Source organism: Lycorma delicatula, chromosome 1, assembly GCF_047948215.1.
Source record: "Lycorma delicatula isolate Av1 chromosome 1, ASM4794821v1, whole genome shotgun sequence".
NCBI lineage: Eukaryota > Metazoa > Arthropoda > Insecta > Hemiptera > Fulgoridae > Lycorma > Lycorma delicatula.
Window position 1 is genome coordinate 225,650,523 of NC_134455.1, and position 22,294 is coordinate 225,672,816.

Sequence of the window (22,294 nt, forward strand, 5' to 3'; positions counted from 1 at the left end):
TGAAATACTTTGATAATCTTAATTAAATAGTTAATTTTATATTAATGATTAATTCGATAAAGAATCTATAAAATAATGTTTATATAGCAAATAAAGACATATTATGGTAGAAGAACAGGTTCAATTAAACTTATAAACCTTAAAAAAAGGAAAGTTATGAATAGAATTAATTTCAGCTAATTTATAGAAGTGATTAAGAACATGTCATGTCATAGCTCTTAAATAGGCCATCCATCTTAGATGCAATACCTCAATTAACCCCTGAAACATAGGCTCAATTGTTCAATTAAGGACTTCATTGTTTCTAGTATTAGAATAAGGTGTAGTGGAAGGGGTATTAATGGCTTCATAAGAGTAGTAGGTAGCTTACTTCTTTTAAAAAAAAATATATATATTAATTTCATTGTCAATTCTGTTACATGTTCTTAACACTGCATTTGAATTATTATTAGAAATTTAGTGTAACTTGGACTTGTTTCCTATTGGAGTAATTATAAAGATACATTTTACATTTAAGTAATTTTAGAGTTACTTATTGGGCTTATTGATAAATTTAGGGCACAAGCAAAAATATTATTCTGTTAAAAAAGTTTGAACTATTAATAAATAACATGAAAATAAGTATTTAAATAAACATAAATTGTAATAAATTAGGCTCTTTCAATAAACTTGTTTTTAGTATTTCAAGTTTTTCATTTCTTACGTATTCAAAGTAACATTTTTCTATTAAAAAATTATTTTAAATTACCACCATGTAGTATTTTTACTGATTTAGGACTGACTCTGGTTACAGCCTGATACTTAGCAAAAGTAATATACATCAAAATCATCTTTTATATATGTTTACACAGCAGTTTAGTTATAATCATTAGTATGGCGAATGAAATTAATTTGTTTAATTAGTCTGGACTTTAAGGTTTATAGTTACTTTAAAAAGTTGGGCTCCTATTTATACGTTGTAAATCATATTAAACATTACAAAAATATAACTTGATTAAAGAAAATTGTAATGTATTTGCCACTTCAATAACATTGTAACTATATGATTCATTTTCTGTAATGTTTAATTAATTTTAATAAGGAATTCCTACTGAATCTTACAGTTGTTGCATTGTTGGTTAATAAATAATACCAGTCAAAAGAAGTTAATTGTGTGAATTTTTTAGTCTGTAGTTTTCCTCCACTATTATAACAATTACTTGAAGATAATAAACACATTCAAGGATAGTAATAAATGACTTCTATCCCTTAAATCTTAAGAGAAAACGTCCTCTATAATATTGTATGTAATTTGTATAAATAGCATTGCAGATGTAAAACAGCCTTTTTAGACTGCTAACCATACTTATATCCACCCTTATACAAAAGATTAAAAAGATAATTAGTTAATTATTGCTTTCATCATTTTTAGAATCTTGTCTTTTCAGAAGAGCAGGTATGCTTGAGTACACCAACAGAGACAGACAGACAGACAGAGAGAGAGAGAGAGAGGAGAGTAAGGTAGAAAGGGTAGAGTGAAAGAGATAATCTATCTTTAAATCTAATTCCTTAAAATTTTAAAACTTTCTAAATCAAAATTGAGTTGTGAAGACATTAAATGACTTTTGGAATCAGTGGCAGCTCATAGCTAAAATTAGTGGGGGTGCTGCTCCAGAAAATTGTTTTCTGGGCCTTTTCAAGGCCATGGTTAAAGTTTTCTGTAAAATAGAAGAACTGAAAAAAAATGAATTAAATAGAATAGCTGAAAGCATGATAATAATTTAATTCTACAATTTATCACATTCAAGAATAAGATACACTGTTTTTAAGCACAACACATGTGGTGTAAAAAAATAACTACCTTCCACCAGCATGCGAGGGTCGGAACAGCAGGAGCGACAGTGCTCTCTCTCCCTTGCAGCCTCACATGCAGCTTCCTATGTGCATATATGCACTACAGCCAAACACCTTGCCGTTGGAACTGTGAAGCGCACAGTTCCATACAAAGATTTTTGTATCTTTTTCATAAACTGGGGGATGGCTACTGACATTAAGCTTCGGGATTATATATTATACATGTATAAAGAAAGAATTATAGTAAAAAGGACTCATTATATTAAATTTTATCGATAATATCAAGTGAAAATAAGTGGTGCTGCAGTTCCACAGTGCCTATACGCGAGCCACCTCTGTTTGGTTACATAAAATTTTAGATCTCAGGTTCTGGCTGGGAATGTTTTCTCTTAAATTGAATGTTGATCTTTAAAAGTAGTCCTTTCAATTCTACCTTCAGAAAGAATATAATTATGCTATCATGAGATGTGATTCACAGGTATAACCTTTTATTCCTGGACTCCTAAATATTTGTCATTTCTTATAACTTAATGATCAAACCTGAATTATTATTCTTTATTTTTTTAAAGTTTCTTTTCTTGCACTCATTAAAAGTCCTTTAGTTGTGTATTCAGCTGTTTTGCATTTTACAATTTTAAATTAAAATTTCCCTACGTCGATCTCCAATGAAATTGCATTCTGTACAAGTGGCTAAATGACTACTACCAATTAATTTGAAAGAAAAATGGTATTTTGTCTTTATTTACGGATGCTCCATTTTTTGAGATATGTAGAATTGATTTTTTACATGTAGCCATTATAGTTTAACTTTTTTTCAGTATCTGTTCTGCTTTACTTTATGAAAAAAGTGTTAATAAAAATTAAAAATAATAAACTTCAACAGCTATATAGAAACTTTTGACCCTTCAATAATTTCTCATGCCAAGATTGGTGCCAGACTTACAGAACTCAAAATTCTGTATTGTTGTTGGGATTGTTTGCTGTAATCTGTCAAATGCTGCTGCTCCTCTTTGTGGTCACTGAAGCATAATTTTTAAAGTCAGTGAAACAGTTGATACTGCTGTAGACTGAAATTTAAGAATTTATCCATTTTATAAACATTCAAAATGTGATAACAGCTAAAATTTTAATGGTTTTAATGGGATGAATAAATTAAGAGTATGAAAACGGTATGTGCAAGTAATTAAATAACATGATATTGTTATAGCATCGTGTTAGCTTTTATATTAATTGTTCCAGTTATTTGTAGAATAGCAAATACTATCTGCTTAGATTTTGACTACAACTTTTGTCATTGCATTTGTAAATGAAAGACCACAAACAAAAAATGGGTCAAGCTTTAGATGTCCTACATAGAAGAAGGTTGTGAATTGCTTGATTTTATTTTTACTGGTAATGAAACAGATGTCATGTACAACTTCAGATGTTACTAGTTACTTCACTACATACCCTCAGTCATCTATGAAAGTGAAAGAAAAATCTGTCTGTAAATTGGTAGTCAAGATCTTTGTGAATCGGTCTGATATCCTCTCAATAAGACTTAATGCATATGGAACTATACGTACTGCACTAATCTACTCCAAAATGCTGCAGAAGTTTCACTACGCTGTCTAAAAATAATTTTTTTAATTGTTATAGGTGTTACATCTATTAATGAGAATTTATTGATACGTGGTAAAGACTTCAAATGGTGAACACATGTTTTTTTTTCCATGCTGGCTTTACAAATGCTAATTTGTTTATTTCTGTTGATATAAATATTCAGTTATATCTACGCAATTTATGAATATTTATTCAGTTGAATGTCCATTTAAAAATATGTATTTTAATATTTAACCTAAACTTTTAAATATTTACTGTAATATGGCCGTTTTGGTAGTTAAACAATCATCAATAGACAGTGCAGGAAAATATAAATAAATAGAAAAAAAATTAACTAACTAATAAAAAATTAAATAATTTAGAAATAAGCAGTGCTTATAAAACAACATAAAACAATTGTAATGTAAACAACTGTTGTTGTTTTGATCTAAGTTAATTTTAGTTTTAATAAACAAAATATTGTTGCTCCGTTATTCATGTTTAATGATTAAATTCTAAGTCAAAATAAAAATTTAATAATCATTTTTATAACTGGAAGTTTCTTTTTGGAATGTGATATATATTCTGATCCTCATAATGTGGGAAAAAGGGGGTTTAATTACAAACTACATGTTGCCAAAATCTTAATGTTATTTGACTTAGTATGGAATCAGATTCTCTCAAGAGAGATGTTTAATATTTGTCTTATGATGCAGGAATTTCTGCAACTCTTTTGAAGTAGTTAACAGGTAAGATTTGCTATAAGAATTTCAGCTTATCAAACCAGTTGTATGATTTGAACTTGTCTATTTCCTGTTGATTTTCATTTTAACTTGAAGAGGATCCTTTGCATCAGAGTGATGTCATTGATTTAAGTCATACTAAGCCTCATAAAGCAGTTTGCCTTGTGACAGCTATGCAGCAAACCTAGCTCACCAAATGCAGCATCTGAGTAAGGTTACAGAGTGACTTCAGTGGTGAGAAAAGGAGGTCCTCTCCCTAATGTGCTAAATAAAAAATATGTTTCTCAGAGTTTCAGTTCGTGCAGCCATCTGGTGATCATCAGTGGTATGAATACCATAAATAGGCTGTCATCTGCCATAGCTTCTTGAAATTTCAGTGATGATCATGGGATTAGACCATACAAAAATGTTATCTGCTGATATCCTTTTCAGTTTCAAAAACTCAGTCTTTGATACAGTACCATTCAGTCTAATATATATAACTTTTGTGTTCCATTGTTCTACTACAGATATAAATATGAACTCTACATGTCATTTATGCAATTATTATGAATTACATTTAAATGCAGGTGATAAAGAAGTTCTGAAGGAAGACTTTGTCATTGTAAATCCTGAGAAAAAGCTTTTTGTAAATTAGAAATCTAATTTCATTTTAAAATCTGTTCTCTCTTAAATACTTACTAATCTCTAATCATAGAATCTGACTAAAATTAACATTAATATTTTTAATAAGATTATAAGTTGTAACCTTAAAACTAAAATAAATTCTCATATTGCAACTCATTATGTACATTTTGTTACACACGTAACAAAAATAATGCTAGTCTTCTTACCTCAGATTCAATTTCCACCTGCCTTAAAAATAATTATGCTAATGTTAAGATGCCCATATCAAGTTGCCTGAAACAAATTAGAGCGGCATTAAATACTTATGTACACAAATTATTGAATTTTTTTAGTTTTCATTATTACCTTATAACACAACCTATTAGCCTAATAATACAAAAAAAAATTTTACAACAAACAAGTTATTTACAGTAAATATTTACTTATGAATGAGCTATTAACTCATTCTTTGTTATATGAGGTGTGATTAAAAAGTATCCAATCTTGGCTCAAACAAACAAAAATATTGTTTCTGTTTAGTTCAGTGACTTATCGCATTCCAAGTAGGAGCCCCTCTGATGTAAGACACATATCCTTGCATGTTTTCATTGTTGGAAGCATTTTCAAAGTTAGTTTTAGTGAGTGCCATAAGTCTTGTCACATTTCTTTTGATATTTTCTCGGTCCTCAAATCTCTTTCCTTTAAGCTTAGGAATGAGCTAAGAATCACAGGGAGCCTTGTCTGATGAATAAGGAGCTTGCCAAAGTTATTCCTTCCTATGTTTTACCGAGAATCTCTGTATAAATTATGATGCATGGGCTGGAGTGATGACTTTTCCAATCACCAGTTTCCCAAAGTTTTAGTCTGTTACTTCAAAGAACATCTCTTAGCTAACAAAGAACAATTTTGTAAAACTTTTTATTAACAGTTTGTCCTTGAGGAGCATACTTGTGATGCCTTGATAATAAAAAAAAAACTATCAGTATGATTTTCATATTGCTTTGTTGTGATTGTCTGGCTTTCTTTTGCCATGAAGAACTTGGGACTTTTCCAGTGGGATGAGTGTGCCTTTTCTTAGGGATATAGCTTTGGACCCATGATTCATCTCCGGTTATTATTATTTTTGTTAATTCAGAATTACTATTAACATATTCCAGCATTTCTTGTTGGAACGTGCTAGTAATATCATACTTGCTTTTCTCTTGTTCATAAATGGGAAGTTTTGGGATAAATTTTGTTGCTACGGGCCATATCCCATTAAATAAACATTTTATTAAAATTAAATAATGCTTTTAACTTAACAATATGTAAGTGATTTTATTCTAGATGGATTTCATTGTAAATACTTCAGATTAAAACACCAATAAGAGTATTTTATATTAAAAGTAATTCTCTGATCAACAGCGGTAATTGTGAAGATTACGTGTGGATTTTATTTCATTTTCTGTAACAGAAATTATCATTTTATTATGGAGAATGTGCTACAAACAAACTTTTTATTAAGAGTATGTCACTCAAAGTTATTTACAGTAAATATTTACTTAATTATTGATTTTTTTAAATATATACAGTTATTTTACATTATATGAAATTAAATTTTTAGCCTCCAAGACCCCATCCAGGATTTCAGTTAGTTCAAGCAGTTGACTTTGGTCCTGCTTGCCCACAGCCTCCAGAATTTACAGGTGCTACAAAAGGAGTACGTGACATGGATGAAGACTGTCTTTATTTAAACATATACTCTCCAACCGTAAGTAACTATTCCATAACAGATAAAATGATTGTTCTCTTTTTCCTCATAATTATTTTTTTCTTGCAACTTTTGCTATTTTTACTAAAATCATATGTATTAAATTTCAAGTTAAGATAAGCACTTCTTTGTTTATGTTCATTCTGAACTAATCTAGTCTCACTAATTTTTTATATGACAGATGTACTGTAAAAATGAATAAGTTCTATCACTATTAAGTAATACGTATGATATTGAGAAAGGTTTATACAAATTAAAGTACTATTTAATTTCACTGTTTCAGTTTGGATAATTACTGTATAAGAATACTAGCACGTCCATCACAGCTTCGCATTTCCTGTCATGGTCAGGGGGATTGCCTTTAACCAGTCAGGGGCTCTGATCCTGGATTCCCCTGTGTTCATTAAACTCATGTTTGTGAGAGTAATAATGATTAATGAAAATTAAAGCCTGTTCGGTTTATAAATATGTGTATTGTAATTTCTTCAGGACAGTGCAGTTTGGTGTCAGTACAGGATTCAGTAACTGATGTTTAAATTTCCATTCTGGCTTCACTAGTGAAGCCAGTAATCAGAATTACAAACATAAATTACCATCACAATGTTACCAAATATCATAAAGATTGATTCAGTGGAAGTAGCATAAAACAGCAAAAATGAAAAAAACTATCTTATGTTTTTTTATGTAAAATATAAAAATTCAAAAACCCTGAAAATGGTTTTTAAATTTTTATGTGAAGAGTATTTGCGAGCCCAAATCGAGTAATATCTCATTTAGTATAATCAGAAATAAGAAGAATTTGCAACCATTGTTCAAAATATTTTTACCTTTCTTTATTCCTTTCAAGGATGAATTTTGAAAATTTATAAATTTGGCTTTTAGATATTTAAATGAAAATTACACACACCAAAAATCAAGTTGATATCTTCATTTGTTACCAAGAAATTTAAAAAAAATAGCCAGGTTTAAAAAATTCATAATCCATTTTAACCTTTTAAACTCAGAATTTCAAAAAATCTAGAAATTGTTTTAACATTCAAATGAAGATTGCACACATCAAAAGTCAAGTTGATATCTTCATTTGTGCTGAGAAATTCAAAAAACAGTAAAGTCCATTGTTACTTTATTTTAACCCTTTAAACTTGGAACTTCAAATAATCCTTTCTTAGCGTGCACTTACACCAAAAGAACCTGTATACAAATATTCATTAATCTATCTTCAGTAGTTTTTGCTGGGCTCTGATTATGAATTGGTTACTCATTACATGTTCTTTTATATATATATTTATATATATATAATGTTTTATTTAAAAAATCTTTTTTCAGAAAGTAAATATTTTAGCTTACAAAATGTGCAAAAACTTTTATATGAAATCTTATGTTGTTAAAAATAGCATGGAATTTCATTTTTGTATTATAAGATTTTGTTAAAATAAAATTAAAAATAATAAACAATTTATCATTAAAAGATGTATTGGAGCTCTCGTCAAAATGTAAAAATTTTAAGGCCAAGGAGTTGAAAAATGTGCAAGTTTTAATTTATGTTTATATATGGTTTTATTGATAGAATGCAATGAAAAAAAAAGTGAAATTAAGATTATTTTAGAAAAGAGAAGTGGAATCCTACTTAGCCTCCAGGATGTTGAAAAATTCTTTTATCTGTGATTATTATTAAATTTTATAGACTAATTTTTTTTAAATAATTTTTATTTGCTTTTTTTTAGTAGGGAAGTAAGTAGAAAATGGTAAAAAATAAGCTTTAAAAAAAATTTGGTGAAAAGTTCTGAATTGTATAATATTTATTATAATTTTTTATAGAATACAAAGTAAGTGAGAAAATGGCAGAAAACTGTTTTTGAACAACAAAAAAGACTACATCCAGGCATATTTCTGAAATATATTTATAGTCTTGTCATATCTTTAGAAGATCATATTTCTAATATTAAAGTTTTCCATCAAAATAGATCATTAATTCTTAAGTATTTAAATATCTAATTAATTCATTAACTCGTTAATTTTTGAGTTTAAACACATACCAAACTGTAGACACAGAAATTTTCCTCATGGTAGAATTAACCTTTATAATATAAAAATGCAATACAAAAGCTGTAAACTAAAGAATTATAATTTGGCCACAGACTGTTAAATTTCATTAAGTACATTATTGATATTTGTGGTTGTATAAACGTTTTTGATTCCATTAATCATATTTCAGAATTTACAGTTAAGAATGCATTTTGTCATCTAATATGATTTGAAAAGACAAAAGTCAAGTATTCTCATTTAACCCTTGCAGCCTATAAAGGTATAAATTTTGTTTCCTCCTTGGGTACATTAAAAAAGTAATGATTTCTATAGGTATAGTAAAGTTTTGGTCATACTTGGACAGAGCAACAATTTTTTTGGTGCTCGGTAACCACTTTTCCCACTTGAACTAGTTAACTTGTCTTAGTGTTAGTTATTGTACAGTATTTTCATATGGTTTGTTTGCATTAGAGTTGGGGGAATATTTTTTCAATTTTTATTTTTACTTTATCATGTTTTATTGGTTTAAGAAGATTGTTATATAATTCAGTTAACAGCTCTGATACATTTTTTTTGAAAGTAAATTGTTATTTAATAAATGTTTAATTTAGAGTATAATTTGAAGCTCTCAGAGAATTATGTGCTAATACTTCATAAGTTTTATTTGATTATATTGCATACTATGCACGATCTTAAAAATTTCAATTATAAATGTTTATAACTCATTAATTCGGTTATGAATTAATAAAAAAAAATTGTTTGTAATAGCTTTATCCAGCTTTACAATTACTAATTTACTTGTAATTAATTTGAGTTACTTTAAAATATTTTTTGCATAAAATATAAACAATTAGTTTCTACTAATGACCAAAAAATCTTTTTCCAATAGGAGATTTTTTTTTGGGAAAAGTTTTTTAAGTTTTCAACATGTAGCATAATAAAACGTAAGTTATATTTTGAGTAGAAGTTTGTAACTAATATTTAAAAAACAAATTTGCTGAATTTTGTATTATTATACCTGTATTATTGTTCTTGTATATTGTATTACTATTTATATACCTTTTGATAACATTTTATGCTACTTTTTTAAATATTTTTTTTAATTATGTTAATTTGATTTTTTTATTATTTTAGACTAAAGGAGGATTAGCTCAGCCTTTCCCAGTCATGTTTTATATACATGGTGGTGACTTCTACAGTGGTGCATCTAATCTATTTCCAGGACATGTTATGGCTGCCTTTTATGGTGTGATTGTTGTAACCTTCAATTATAGACTTGGAGCATTGGGTAAATAGTTGTAACAATTTCTCTTACGTAAGCTTTTTGCTACAAATCCAAAATATTCTTTTAAAATTCCATAAAAAATCCTGAGTAGTGAGTAAGGATGAAATACAGTATGTAAAAAAGTAGTCCCTCGATAAATCCTTGATGAATTAAAGTATTCATTATTTAGAGAAACAAAAACTTCACTCTTCAGTAATCATATACATATTTAGGCAGATTTGAACATAATTTTTACATCTTGAAATTCCATAAAGTGAGCACAACATTAAAAATGTATATTATACAAACAATATTGGTTAGTGATAGCTATTTTAATGTTAGAAATATAGATTTCTACACAATTTTTTATTGGTATATTAGATGGATAATGTCTGTATGCTTTCAAATTAAATAATACAATTATTAAATATTATTAGTGGCGTATAATGAGTCAACTTTGTTAAGACAAACATTTCAAAGATTTATTTAAATAAAGGGAACTAACTCACAGTGGCCACAATACGAGTAGTTTCATTTTTTTTCAACGTTACATTTTCATTCAGTTTTCTTCCTGCATTTCTGAATATTATATAATTCCATTCATATGGATTCTAATCATTTAGATATTCACATTATCTGGACTGATTCCATATCAGAATGCTTTAAGTGTATGTATACATTAACAACCTTTATAAAGCATAAGAACCTAATTTCTTTCATAATTTTTGTCTAAGTTTTAATTACAGTGTTATATACAATATTATGTATAATACACATTAGAATTAATTTTATTTATTCATTTTTATCAAATCAGGAAATTCAGCTTTTTTATCAGTAAATGAGGATTGCTGATTATAGATCCATCAGTCAGATGCATATGTTTATTCAAGAAAAATGTGTTACCACCACAGTAGCACATTGGACAACTCATTCCTTTTTCAAAGAAATGTGAGTGATGTAGTTGCTGTAAAGGATATCTATTTTGTTTTATTGACTTAGTTTTCTTCAAAATTGATCTTATTGAAAGTAAGTTAATTTATCATTAATACATACATCAAAAATAATTTCAAATAAGCTTCTGTATTTTGTATGTCACACTTACATTGACTTCAAAAGCTTACGAAACGTTTGAAAATATTCAGACCACATACAATCCTATTAAGTTTGGCTGATCAGATTGCTGTATTGGCATAAAGGGTATATTTCTAATATTGATAATGCTGTCCTGAACTGGGGAAACTAACATTTTGATTTATGCTTACCTGTTAAATTACTTTTCCTTTTCTCATAATTTGTATTTATTTGTGCAAGCTGCAAAGTGCCAAAGTTTCTTAAATCCACAGTGACTTCTACCTCCAGTTGTGTACTTTTTTTTACAATGTTGTTGAATGTCTGCATTATTTATAAATACTCATGAAATTATTTTTAGTATTTCATTAACTCTTACCAGATGGAAAGTAACCTGTTGATTTGGTCATAGTTCAATTTTATTTTATCACTTATTTTCTACTGCAGATAATACTTTCTCTCTTTCTAAATATGTGTATATAAAATAGGACTTCAAAAGCAAAACTAATAAATACATGTATAACACTATGAATAATGCAATGAAACTTCCTAATATAATATGATATTTCATAGGTTGTTTGAGGCTATAGAGTCTAGGTATTTAAAAATACATTTCTTTATTTATGTAATACAATGTAAAAATTTCTTGGTGGGGAACAGTATCATAATTAAACATTACAAGTTATAACAACAAAACAGATTTGTTTTGTGCAGAATAACTTCAGAAATATTTATTATTTAAATATGCGAATATTTATCATTTAAATTTAAATGAGTTGAATATTTAAAAAGAAACAGGAAGGTTCTTATTTAATAAATAAAATTCAAAATTGATTTGATAAATAATAAAGATTTTTCTTGTAAACTTTCATATTCACCAGCAAACCCCAATACAACCTGCACTATTCAACCATAATAAAGCTAGTTCAGTAATTAGGTTAATATCTCTCTCTCTCTCTCTCTCTCTCAGTTATTATTTTCGTTTTAAGACCATTTGGTTTTATGAATCTTTAAACATTTTTTGAGGTCTAATTTTATCAAAATTGTTTATTGTTAAAAATTCTTGAGATAAAATTTTTCTCAGTCCTCAATAACTTCATGTTTTTTCCAAGGTTATTTGAAAATTAAACAAAGTAGGTAACTTATTTTGATGAATTTATGTTTTACATTGTGCAAAAATGAGCTACTTGAAATTAACAATTTTAGATTATACTTAAAATATATCTTATTCCTAAATCTCTTTCAAGTTTTGTTCTTTATAGACCTCAGTATTCATGTAAATATATTTATTTTAATTGATTATATAGTGTTTAATGATTATGTTTTTTTTTCAATTTTGCATGTTATTAATTCATTTCTCCTCAAAAAAAAAAAAAAAAAAAATGATAATCGGTAGTTGTAAATGGTCATCAGCCTGTAGTAGCTGAAATGGGATAAATTTATAAAATATTAGAATTTATTAATTTTACATGAACCACAACTAAGAGATTGGCAGGTAGTCACATGATCCAAAATCTGGTAAAAAAATGTCTGCCTTCATATAGTATGGCATGCTTTTACCACGCAGTTACCTTCCATGTAGAGTTGCAGTTGTGTTAGTTGTCTTTATAATATATTATTTAATAAGAATCCTTTCAACAAAAGTATTGTAATTAAATGGGTATTGTTAGTGGAAACTTATCTACATTAAGAAGAATACACCCGCTGTTCATCTATGAGGGTCATTTAAATATAAACTAGAATTATGTCACATGGACTGAAGAAGAGCAGTGAGTGCAATGGAGTGCTGTTGGTAGTTAGTTAGTGTAGAGAGGAGTGACCAGACAGCCACACCCGTAGATCATGTTCCCATGTCAGTAGCAAAATGCCTGAGCAAGAGGTACCATTGTCTGTTGTGCAGTGAATTATAATCTGATTTCTTGTTAAGAAAGGTGTCAAAATCTAAGAAATTTTGACTCTGCTCCTGGAACAGTTTGGAGATGCTACCATGACAAAAACTCAAATGTTTAATTGTGCCAAAAAATGTTGAAGTAGTCATGATTGAAGAAGAAAGTCATAAACATCGTTTATGGATCAGCATCAATAATGTCAACATTCAGACCGTTTGGAGACCGTTTGAACTATGTGGAAGGTGACTGCCACATAACCATCACTAAAATTGCATCAGAAATGAGGATAAGAGTTGGGGGTGTGCATACAATGTTGTCAGACACTCTTAGTTGCAGCAAAGTATTGGCAAAGTGGATTCCACATCTTGCTGAGGCATAGATAAATGTCCAGAAAGACATTCCTGCACAAATTGATTGATTGACTTGATTGATTTCCTGCATAAATGAAGGATGATAAATGTGCAACGCTGCTGCTAGTTGCTGGATGACATCAGGGCTGCTTATTGCAGCAAATGACGCCGGCAACCAATTCACAATATCCTCTTCCTCAAAGATAATACAAGGCCACATACAGCAGCTCAGACTAGCAATAAACTTGATAAAACTCATTGGACACCTCTTGAACACCCAGTGTATAGCCCAGACATTCATTGTGTAATTTCCATATGTTTATCTTACTGAAAGCAGCTTTAGGAGAGGATTAATTCAAAGACAATGCTGCAGCTAGGCATTAAGTGCACAATTGGTTGTTGGGGCAGCCATCTTGTTTTTTTTAATGAGGGGATCAGGAAGCTACCTATCCAGTGGAGGAAATGTATTTCTGTTGAAGGAAACTAGAAAAATAAGGTAATTTAGTAACCTAATATCAATAAAACTATGTAATCTATATTTGAATGGCCCTCTTAGCTCAAAAATTCAACTTTTTTCACTAGCACACAGTTCATCTAGGAAATAATAAAACGACTTGAGTTCTTCATCCTCTCTTACTGAGTTCTGTTGAAAATTGTATGAATATAATTGTAACTGCATATTTTATTGGTAAATTAATCCCATGTGTTATATTTATTGATTATTATTTATTTGCTTTTATTTTAGCTTTTATTATGGTTTAGTTAAAATGATCTTTTAAGAGTCTGTATCAGTCCTTCTGCTATATTACATGTTTTTGTTAAAAAGTGGATTACATTTTTCATTTGCAACTCAAGTAGACTTTTGTAACTCCAGAATTTTAAACATTTGTCTAAACTTTAATGACAGAATACCAAGAGTTTGAAGAATTTCCAATAATTTGAATTTGAATGCAGATAAGTTTAGGTATTTAAACTCGTATTTGAATATTACTATTGTGTTTGATTATTAATAGGAGTTGAAGAATTTTTTAGAATGATTTTGGCAATTGGAAATGCAGTTGCAGTTTATATATTTCAGGACAGAGAGCAGGTGATGACACGTTATTCTGAAAAGCAGCAAGTCATTGTTTTACTTTATGGCAATACAATTTTATCATCAAATATAATCATTTATTGTTATAAAAAATCTAATTGAATTAACAAAATCTGGGAATGAACCAACAAGAACAAACAGAATAGTTACTATTCTGTCTGTTGTATTTACTACATCAGTAATAGAAATCTAAATTCTACCAATGAAAGTAGTCCATTACAATGAAAACCAGCAGTCAAACAAACAAAATAATAGTTGATTAAGTGACTAATAATGCTACTCTTAAATCCAGAACTAGTTACATTGAAGAACATTGGTTTATTTCTGTAGTGTTGCTTTGGGAATGTTGTCAAAATAATCAGTGCTAATTGGTTAGAAGCCAATAATTACTGACTGCTAACTCATGTTTTAATGAATAGTCACATTCATTTTAAAATATTTTAAGTATAAACACTGTAATTTAATGTTCACTTGTATATTTTGTAGGGTTTCTCAGCACAGGAGATGCTAATTCACCGGGAAATTATGGAATCTTGGATCAAGCTATGGCTCTTCGTTGGGTCTATGATAACATTCAGTCTTTCAATGGAGACAGAGATCAGATTACACTGTTTGGACCTGGAGCAGGTGCTGCTTCTGCAGGATTACTAATGATCAATCCTCGTACAAGACAATATGTTCGACGTGTTATTGCTCAGGTTATTTTAAATAATTATAATTGATATTATTGCTTAGTTATGTATAACTATTGCTACAAATGGTAGCTCTCATTTGGTAGTATTCTTGATCAACATTTTAAATAGATGAATTTAAATGTAAAAAATGTTAAAAAGTTTTTATTAATACAGTCAAACCTCTCTAATTCGAATCTCAAGGGACCAATTTTTTTTTTCGATTTAGGGAGTTTTCTATTTAGAGAGGTAAAATAATGAAACTCAATAATTGTGCAGTAAAATTTCTTATTATAATAAAAATTTATATTAATTCTATAATAATATGCTACAGTACTAAATTACATTAAAAAAGACAAAATGTATATGGTTATGTAAAAATTAAAAAACAAATGAAATGGAGTTCAATACCTTTAATTATTTCTTGAAAAAAGTCTGTAATTTTTATTTGAGTTTTCTTCTAGCATATTTTGGTTTTTTCTTCAGGCATTAGTGAAGATTCTTCAATCTTCACTGATCCAGTAAATACACCATCTTCTACTTCGCTTGAATTTTGGGAGAATTTTTGAAGGCTATTTATTGTTGATTTCACGTCTTTTGCCGTAATTGTAATTTCTACTTGTTCCATTTCGTCTTCTTCATCGGAATCCTTATCAATGGTTGAATGTGTCACAGGCACGATGATATCATCATCGGTTGGAGTAGCACTAAATGTAATATCATCATCAAAATGTGCGAACAAGTCAAATGAAATTTTGTCCATATTAATTTAAAGTTTTTATAAATTACACCCCACTTCTGAAATTGAGAAAAGGTCTACAAATTCATCTTGATTTTTTTCTGGATTTAAATTCACAAGTTTTGAACCAATTAACAATTGTTTCTGAGCAGACATTCAACCATGCTTTGTCAGCGAAATGTACAGCCTGTAACAGTTATACACGTTTTCCTGCCATCTTCAATACCTGCTATAATTTCATGCACAATTCTTTTCTGTAGAGAGTTTTAAAATTTTTTATAACTGCTTGATCAAGGGGTTGGAGTTTTGATGTGTTGGCAGGCATAAATTTTACTACAATGTTCTTCAGTGGTGGAATATCATTATGTGCTGTACAGTTATTCATAAATAACAAAATTTTTAATTTCTGTTTCGCCATATTTTTGTTTAGATTAATTAACTGTGCTAAAAATAATTCAGCTGTCATCTGCACTTTTTTGTTTGCAGCGTAAGTAACTGGAAGAGATTTAATGTTATTGAAACAGCTAGGTTTAGCAGATTTTTCAATAAAAAAGTTTACATTTTTCTGTACCCATCGCGTTAGCAGTAAGTAACAAGGTAATTCTCTCTTTATTGTTCTTTCTACCGTGGCATTTTTCATTTTTAGAAGCTAGAGTACAATCTGGAAAACATTTATAAAATAGTCTGGTTTCATCAGCATTAAAAACATTTTGTTGTTCATAGTTTTTTAACAAAACGATTAATTGTTGTTTTCATGATTAGCATACGTTTTCACTAATACTAACACTTTCACCGCTAACTTTATAAAACGCAATATCATTTCTTTTTTGAAATTTTTCAAACTCAATTGTTCGCTTTAAATTCCTTATTCCCCAACACCTCTGCAAACATCTGTGCTTTTTCTTTGATGATTGGACCCCCTAAATTGTCAGTATTATCTCTACATTGTTTGAACCATTTTATCACACATTCATCAATATTGGTGAATTCTACCTCTCTTGGGATAAAATTAAACCCTCAATGAGGATTTATTACTGTAGTTAAGAAAAGTTCAAAATCCAATTTTTTTTTATTTTGGGCTTTTTTGGACATTTTTGGTCAAGTCGATTGGAATCAGAAGGGGAGGTGCACAACTAGATATTAAAAAAGTCCTAAATCAAAAATTTCAACATCCTATGGCTAATCGTTTTTTAGTTATGTGAGATACGTACATACAGTCATCAAAACTAGTCAAAATGGATATTTCTGTTGAAATCTGAAAACTGTAATTTTTCTCCATTACAATACTTCCTTGTTCAAAGTACAAGGAAGTAAAAAAGAGTTGGAGTTTGGCAATCAGCTTATTTAAAACAGATCTCAATTGCACAATCTTTACTGGTAAATTAAATGCTTTACATGCAGAAATAAAAGTATCTTATCTAAACATCTGAACAAGAAAATAAAAGTTTCATATGAACTGTAGCTGACACTTGAAATTCAGCACACTACAGCCTAGATATATGTCTAAAAAAAACCCCACCTTAATAACGGCTGTTATTGTCACATTCCAATAAATAAATGTCTATTATGATTATAATTTGGTTAAATTTATCATTAAGGATTAATCATTAGCTGCAGTCTTACTCTTCTGTCACTTTTTTATGAGAGGAGTGAGTTTTGTGATTTTCACATAAACGCAAACGTGCCATACATCTTTCAAAGTAAATGATGAACTTCAAAATACTGCAAATACTGTGCAAAGCTTTAAACTGTGAAGGGTAGGCATGTCCACAATATATAATATAATCTAAGAACAAAAAAATCAAAAGTCAGAAACCAAAGATTGTAAGTTTAATAACTTTAAACTCCAGGAAAAAGTTTTTAAAAATTATTTTAAAAAACATTTACCTTTTAAAACTCAGCTTTATTTGATACATGTAATCTATGTGGTTTTACTATAAAAAATGAGTGTTATGATTATGGGCATGAAAAATATTAATGAATGATTTTTATTTAATATGACCTTTTGTTTTATTTTTAAGCACCCCTATGGTAACCGGTCCCCGCCGTTAAGCAAACGCAGTTCCCATAAGCATGCTGTGGCAGCAGACTACCACCCCCTAGCTTGGCCCTTCTAGTAGGGCTTCTCCCAACGGGGTCCCCATGGTATCGACAGAGACCACAGACATCCCTCTTCTGGCAAAAATGCCATACTCATCATTCGCCTAGGCGAACACAGGAAAAATAAAACAAAGCAAAAAGAAACAATACAAACTTAACCTACAAATAATTCGCACTTCATATCCAAGATGCGTAAAACCCTGGTTAAGTGAGCAAAGCATGTTCACCCACATTAATCTACTCACATTACATTATGTTACACAATGAGAGTCCGGCTTCCACCCGTGCACCTTTCCTTTGGATCCGGAAAAACCCCATTGGAAAACCATAGGGCCCCAGGACCATCCCGCCCAGACTCCTGCCCGATGGCACCCCATAGGCAACACATAAACATATAAAAAATCCCTAAACCTAATTTACATCCAGCCTGAGCCTGGCCTCACGCAGACGTCCCTCATCTTCCTTAGTTCGCAGGATTGTGCATACCAGCTTTTCCACCTGGCTCCACTGTCTCCTTCCTGCCAACATGTACTGTACCGTGTTGTCAGGGGTGAGCCATGTCAAGCCCTCTCTCCTCCGGAAATGGTCCCACCTCTGGCACTCATAAATAGTGTGATGCACCGTGTCCACTTCTTCACAGTATGCACAATCTGCCAATATCCTTTTCCCGAACATGCAGAGGTAGGCCTCAAAATCACCATGACCGGACAAGAACTGTGTGAGGTAATACCCTACCTCACCATGTCCACGCCTAATCCACGGTGCCACTTGCGGTATGAGCCGTCTCGTCCACTCTCCTTTATCTGAGGCAGCCCATTTTCCTTGCCACTCTGCAAGAAGTTTCTCCTTCGCCTCTTTCTCAGCATACCCTCTCAGGTTCGGCGTAGTTCGACGACTCGCAGCTCAATCGGGGGGATCCCAGCGATGACCCCGACCGCATCGCCCGATACCGTTCGATAGGCCGAGGCCACCCTCAGCGCCGCTCTTCTCTGGAAGGCTATTTAATATGACCTGTTGTATTATGGTCTAACGTGATCTTATGTGATGTTAGATTTTCCAAATAATAGAAAAAAAAAATCACATTTCACATTATTGAAGGAACATTATGTTTACAATTAAGTCACAATATTTGTAAATGGTTTTAAAAAGCACACTTCATCTTTTATTAGCTAACTACAAAGTAAAAATTTGTACAAGTTAAATTTACAGTAAAACTAATCTGGTTAAAAATGCTGTAGAAGAGTTATAGCTGAAAATGTGTAGGTTGTTCCATTGTATTGATAAAAGTATGAAATATTTTTTTATCGTTGCAGGGTACAATTTTAATCTGTAGGATATGGTGCTAGTAGCAGAGTTCAATATATAATGCTTTTAGATTACTGTATGTAAGTTTTAAGGGTTTCTATATTACATGTATTTTAATTATATTTTGTTCATTACATACAGTACCAATGAAAAGTCTGTAACACAAGACAGCAAAATTTTGGTTTTGGAATGTTAATAAACTTTTGATAATTGATTCCTATGTATTTTTTAGCGCTGAATCTGAAAATAAAATTCATTTTTTCAATCATGTCAGGATTTTATGCAAAGTGCAAATTTCAAAATTTGTAAAAAGTTGGAAAATTGTGAAAATGTGATACTTTAAAAAAAAGACTAAAACATTTTTTTTAGAATAAATTAATATAACATATTCGCTTTTTGGTTTATACTATGCATTCTTACAGCTAAACAGTTGAGTGGTCCGAAGAGTGGGTGGAGGGGTTTGGATTGAAGATGATGAGATGGTGGGAGAGCTTGGCCAACAGGTTGTGACAAGACTTAACAAGATGTAACATGTTTATTGGCAGCTATCTGTGCCACTCATGCACCATGCAACTACTGTCAATACTGTTTCAACCTTCAGCGTGTGCAAATTGAGTTTTTTCTGTCTCCGTGATCAAATGCGTTTTTGTCAGTGGAAAATATATTTTCAGGCCATAAAGCAAATTTTCAGTTTTCAAAATGGCTTCAAGAGACTGCAGAAATTCTGCAGATTCTTTTTGTTACACATGTGGTGAGTTAATGGTGGGAAGGCAAAAGAAATATAAGTTTCATTCGACAAGTGTGTACCTCACATATTTTGGAGTGAAAATAGGAGATCAAGACAAAACTTGAGCACCCTACTACATTTGCTACACATGTGTTGAAGACTTAAACAGTGGTCAAAGGGTAAACAAGAAGTGTTCAGATTTAAAGTTCCAATGATGTGTCAGGAGCCACAAAATCACACCAGTGATTGTTACTTTTGTTTAACTGGTGTTCATGGTTTCAATTAAAAATAATAAAAAAGAATTGTCTATCCAGATATGCCATCCGCTTTATGCCTGGTTCCGCATGGTCCAGACATACCAGTGCCAATTCCGCCAGAAAATTTACCTGAAATAAATGGTTCCACAAATGATTTAAATGAAGATAACATCAAGGAGTACAAACCCAGAGATAGCTGTGCACCAGAGCTTCATTCACAGCCTGCACTATAAAATTTGTTTTGGAACTTACATCTGACCAAAAAAATTCAGAATTGCTTGGTTCAAGGTTTAAAGAGAAGAACCTGCTAGCAGCTGTCACCTCATTTTCCTAATTCAGGTACAGAGAAAAGGATTTTTTTTCCATATATATTTTCAGAAGAAGGAGAATTAGTCTTCTTCACTGATGTACGTGGACGTTTGACTCGATTTAAAAGTACTGATTGGAAACTGTCCAAAAGAAGCCTCAAAGCTTTTCTTCATAATAGGAATACGTATCCATCAATACCCACTTGACATTCTGTCCATTTAAAAGAGAGTTACAATAATTTAGAATTTTTTCTCAATGAAATTAAATACGATAATCGTAAGTGGATTACGTGTGGTGATCTCAAAATTATACGAACCTTCTAGGACAGCAAGGAGGATACACAAAGTTTCCTTGTTTTTTATGTGAATTGGATAGCAGAGGCAGAGAAAATCACTAGATAAGGATGGATTGGCTAGAAAGAGATTCATTAGAACCTGGATCCAAAAATATTCTCCGAAAAGCTCTCATAGATCTAAATAAAGTTTTCCTTCCTCCTCTGCATATCAAGTTAGGTTTGATGAAGCAATTTGTCAAAGCCTTACCAAATGAAGGTAGATGTTTTAAATACATCTGTGACAAATTTCCAGTCTTATCAACCAGCAAACTAAAAGAAGGTGTTTTTTAATGTTCCTGACATTAGAAAATTTCTCAAAGATGGTAATTTTGGGAAACAAATGGAAGTGCAGAAAAAGAACACTGGAGTGCCTTTAAAGGCATATTAACCAAGTTTTTGGGTAATAAGAAGGATCTGAACTTCAAACAATCGTTGAGAACATGCTGCAGAAGTACAAAAATTTAGGCTGTTTCATGAGCTTGAAGGTTCACTTCCTAAATTCACATGTGGACTATTTTCCTGAAAATCTGGGTGCCATTAATGAAGAGGTGGATGAGAGATTTCATCAGGACTTGAAAGAAATGGAAACAGTTCTGCTTGAAAAAATGGAAATAGTATTTTACTTGAGGTATCAAGGAAAATGGACTACTACGATGATGGTAGACTATTGCTGGATGTTACACCGAGATGAACCCTATAGATAACATAGAAGGAAACACGTGAACCAGAGTATAAGCCTTCCAAAGAAACTTCGACACCTGGAATAAAATTGTAAGTATTTTACATACTTTGTCATTAAAGGTGGATGACAAAGGGGAGTGGTTTACAAAGGCACGATGTACCTTATAAAAATTAATAGAAATTAAGGGATCAATGACCCCACTTTTCTATTTGGACCCCTCAATTATTTAGCTATAGGAATGCATAGTATAAGCTAAAAAAGCGATTATAATATATTAATTTATTTTAAAAAAACATTTTACATCTCTTTTGTTATATCACATTTTCACAATTTTTCAACTTTTTACAAATTTTGAAATTTGCAATTTGCAAAAGGTTCTGACATGATGGAAAAAATGAAGGTTATTTTTGGATTCAGTGCTAAAAAAAACATAAGAATCAATTTAAAAAAATTAAAAACAATCATTGCAGGCTTGTATAATTGTTTACTTTTATGTAAAATTTAACCTACATTAAATAGAAACTAAATGATGAGGTAAAAATTATATTACCATTTTCGTAGTTCTTCATATTGAAAATGAAGTGCAGTTGAGACATTTTTAATCAGAACTGATTGGGACCAAACACAATTCGTATTGATGTGTTTTCTGATAACTGAATCTCAGTGAGAAAATATCCACTGCTTATATTCTAACATAAATTTTTGATGTCAATATTGAATTATAATTTAAATTTACAAAATATATATTTTAAATTTGTTTTTCATAAATATTAATAATTTATTAAAAACTATAACATTTGTTACTCACTTGCATATTTGATCAGAGTTTTTTTGATTAATTCTTCCAGAGATTCAGTTTTTCCTCTTTTTTTACCAAAAAAAGTTGATAATAAAATCATCTGAAATATTCTGATAGATAATTCTTTTGAAATATGGAAGTAAATTATGAATTTTATCATTTGTGATGA

At 30.3% G+C, this 22,294-nt stretch overlaps 1 protein-coding gene across 4 annotated transcripts in view; it reads left to right on the forward strand.

Annotated features, from left to right (window-relative positions):
* Nucleotides 1-22,294, forward strand: part of Gli (carboxyl ester lipase-like protein Gli) — a 120,407-nt gene that overhangs the window by 19,511 nt on the left and 78,602 nt on the right. For all 4 annotated transcript variants that reach the window (XR_012757446.1, XM_075373692.1, XM_075373701.1 and 1 more), the window contains exons 3-5: nucleotides 6,367-6,513; nucleotides 9,673-9,826; nucleotides 14,689-14,900. Coding sequence is in view for 3 of the 4 variants with exons in the window: in XM_075373692.1 (XP_075229807.1) it covers nucleotides 6,367-6,513; nucleotides 9,673-9,826; nucleotides 14,689-14,900 (513 nt within the window). In the remaining variant the exon portion in view is untranslated. The remainder of the gene's footprint in view (nucleotides 1-6,366; nucleotides 6,514-9,672; nucleotides 9,827-14,688; nucleotides 14,901-22,294) is intronic.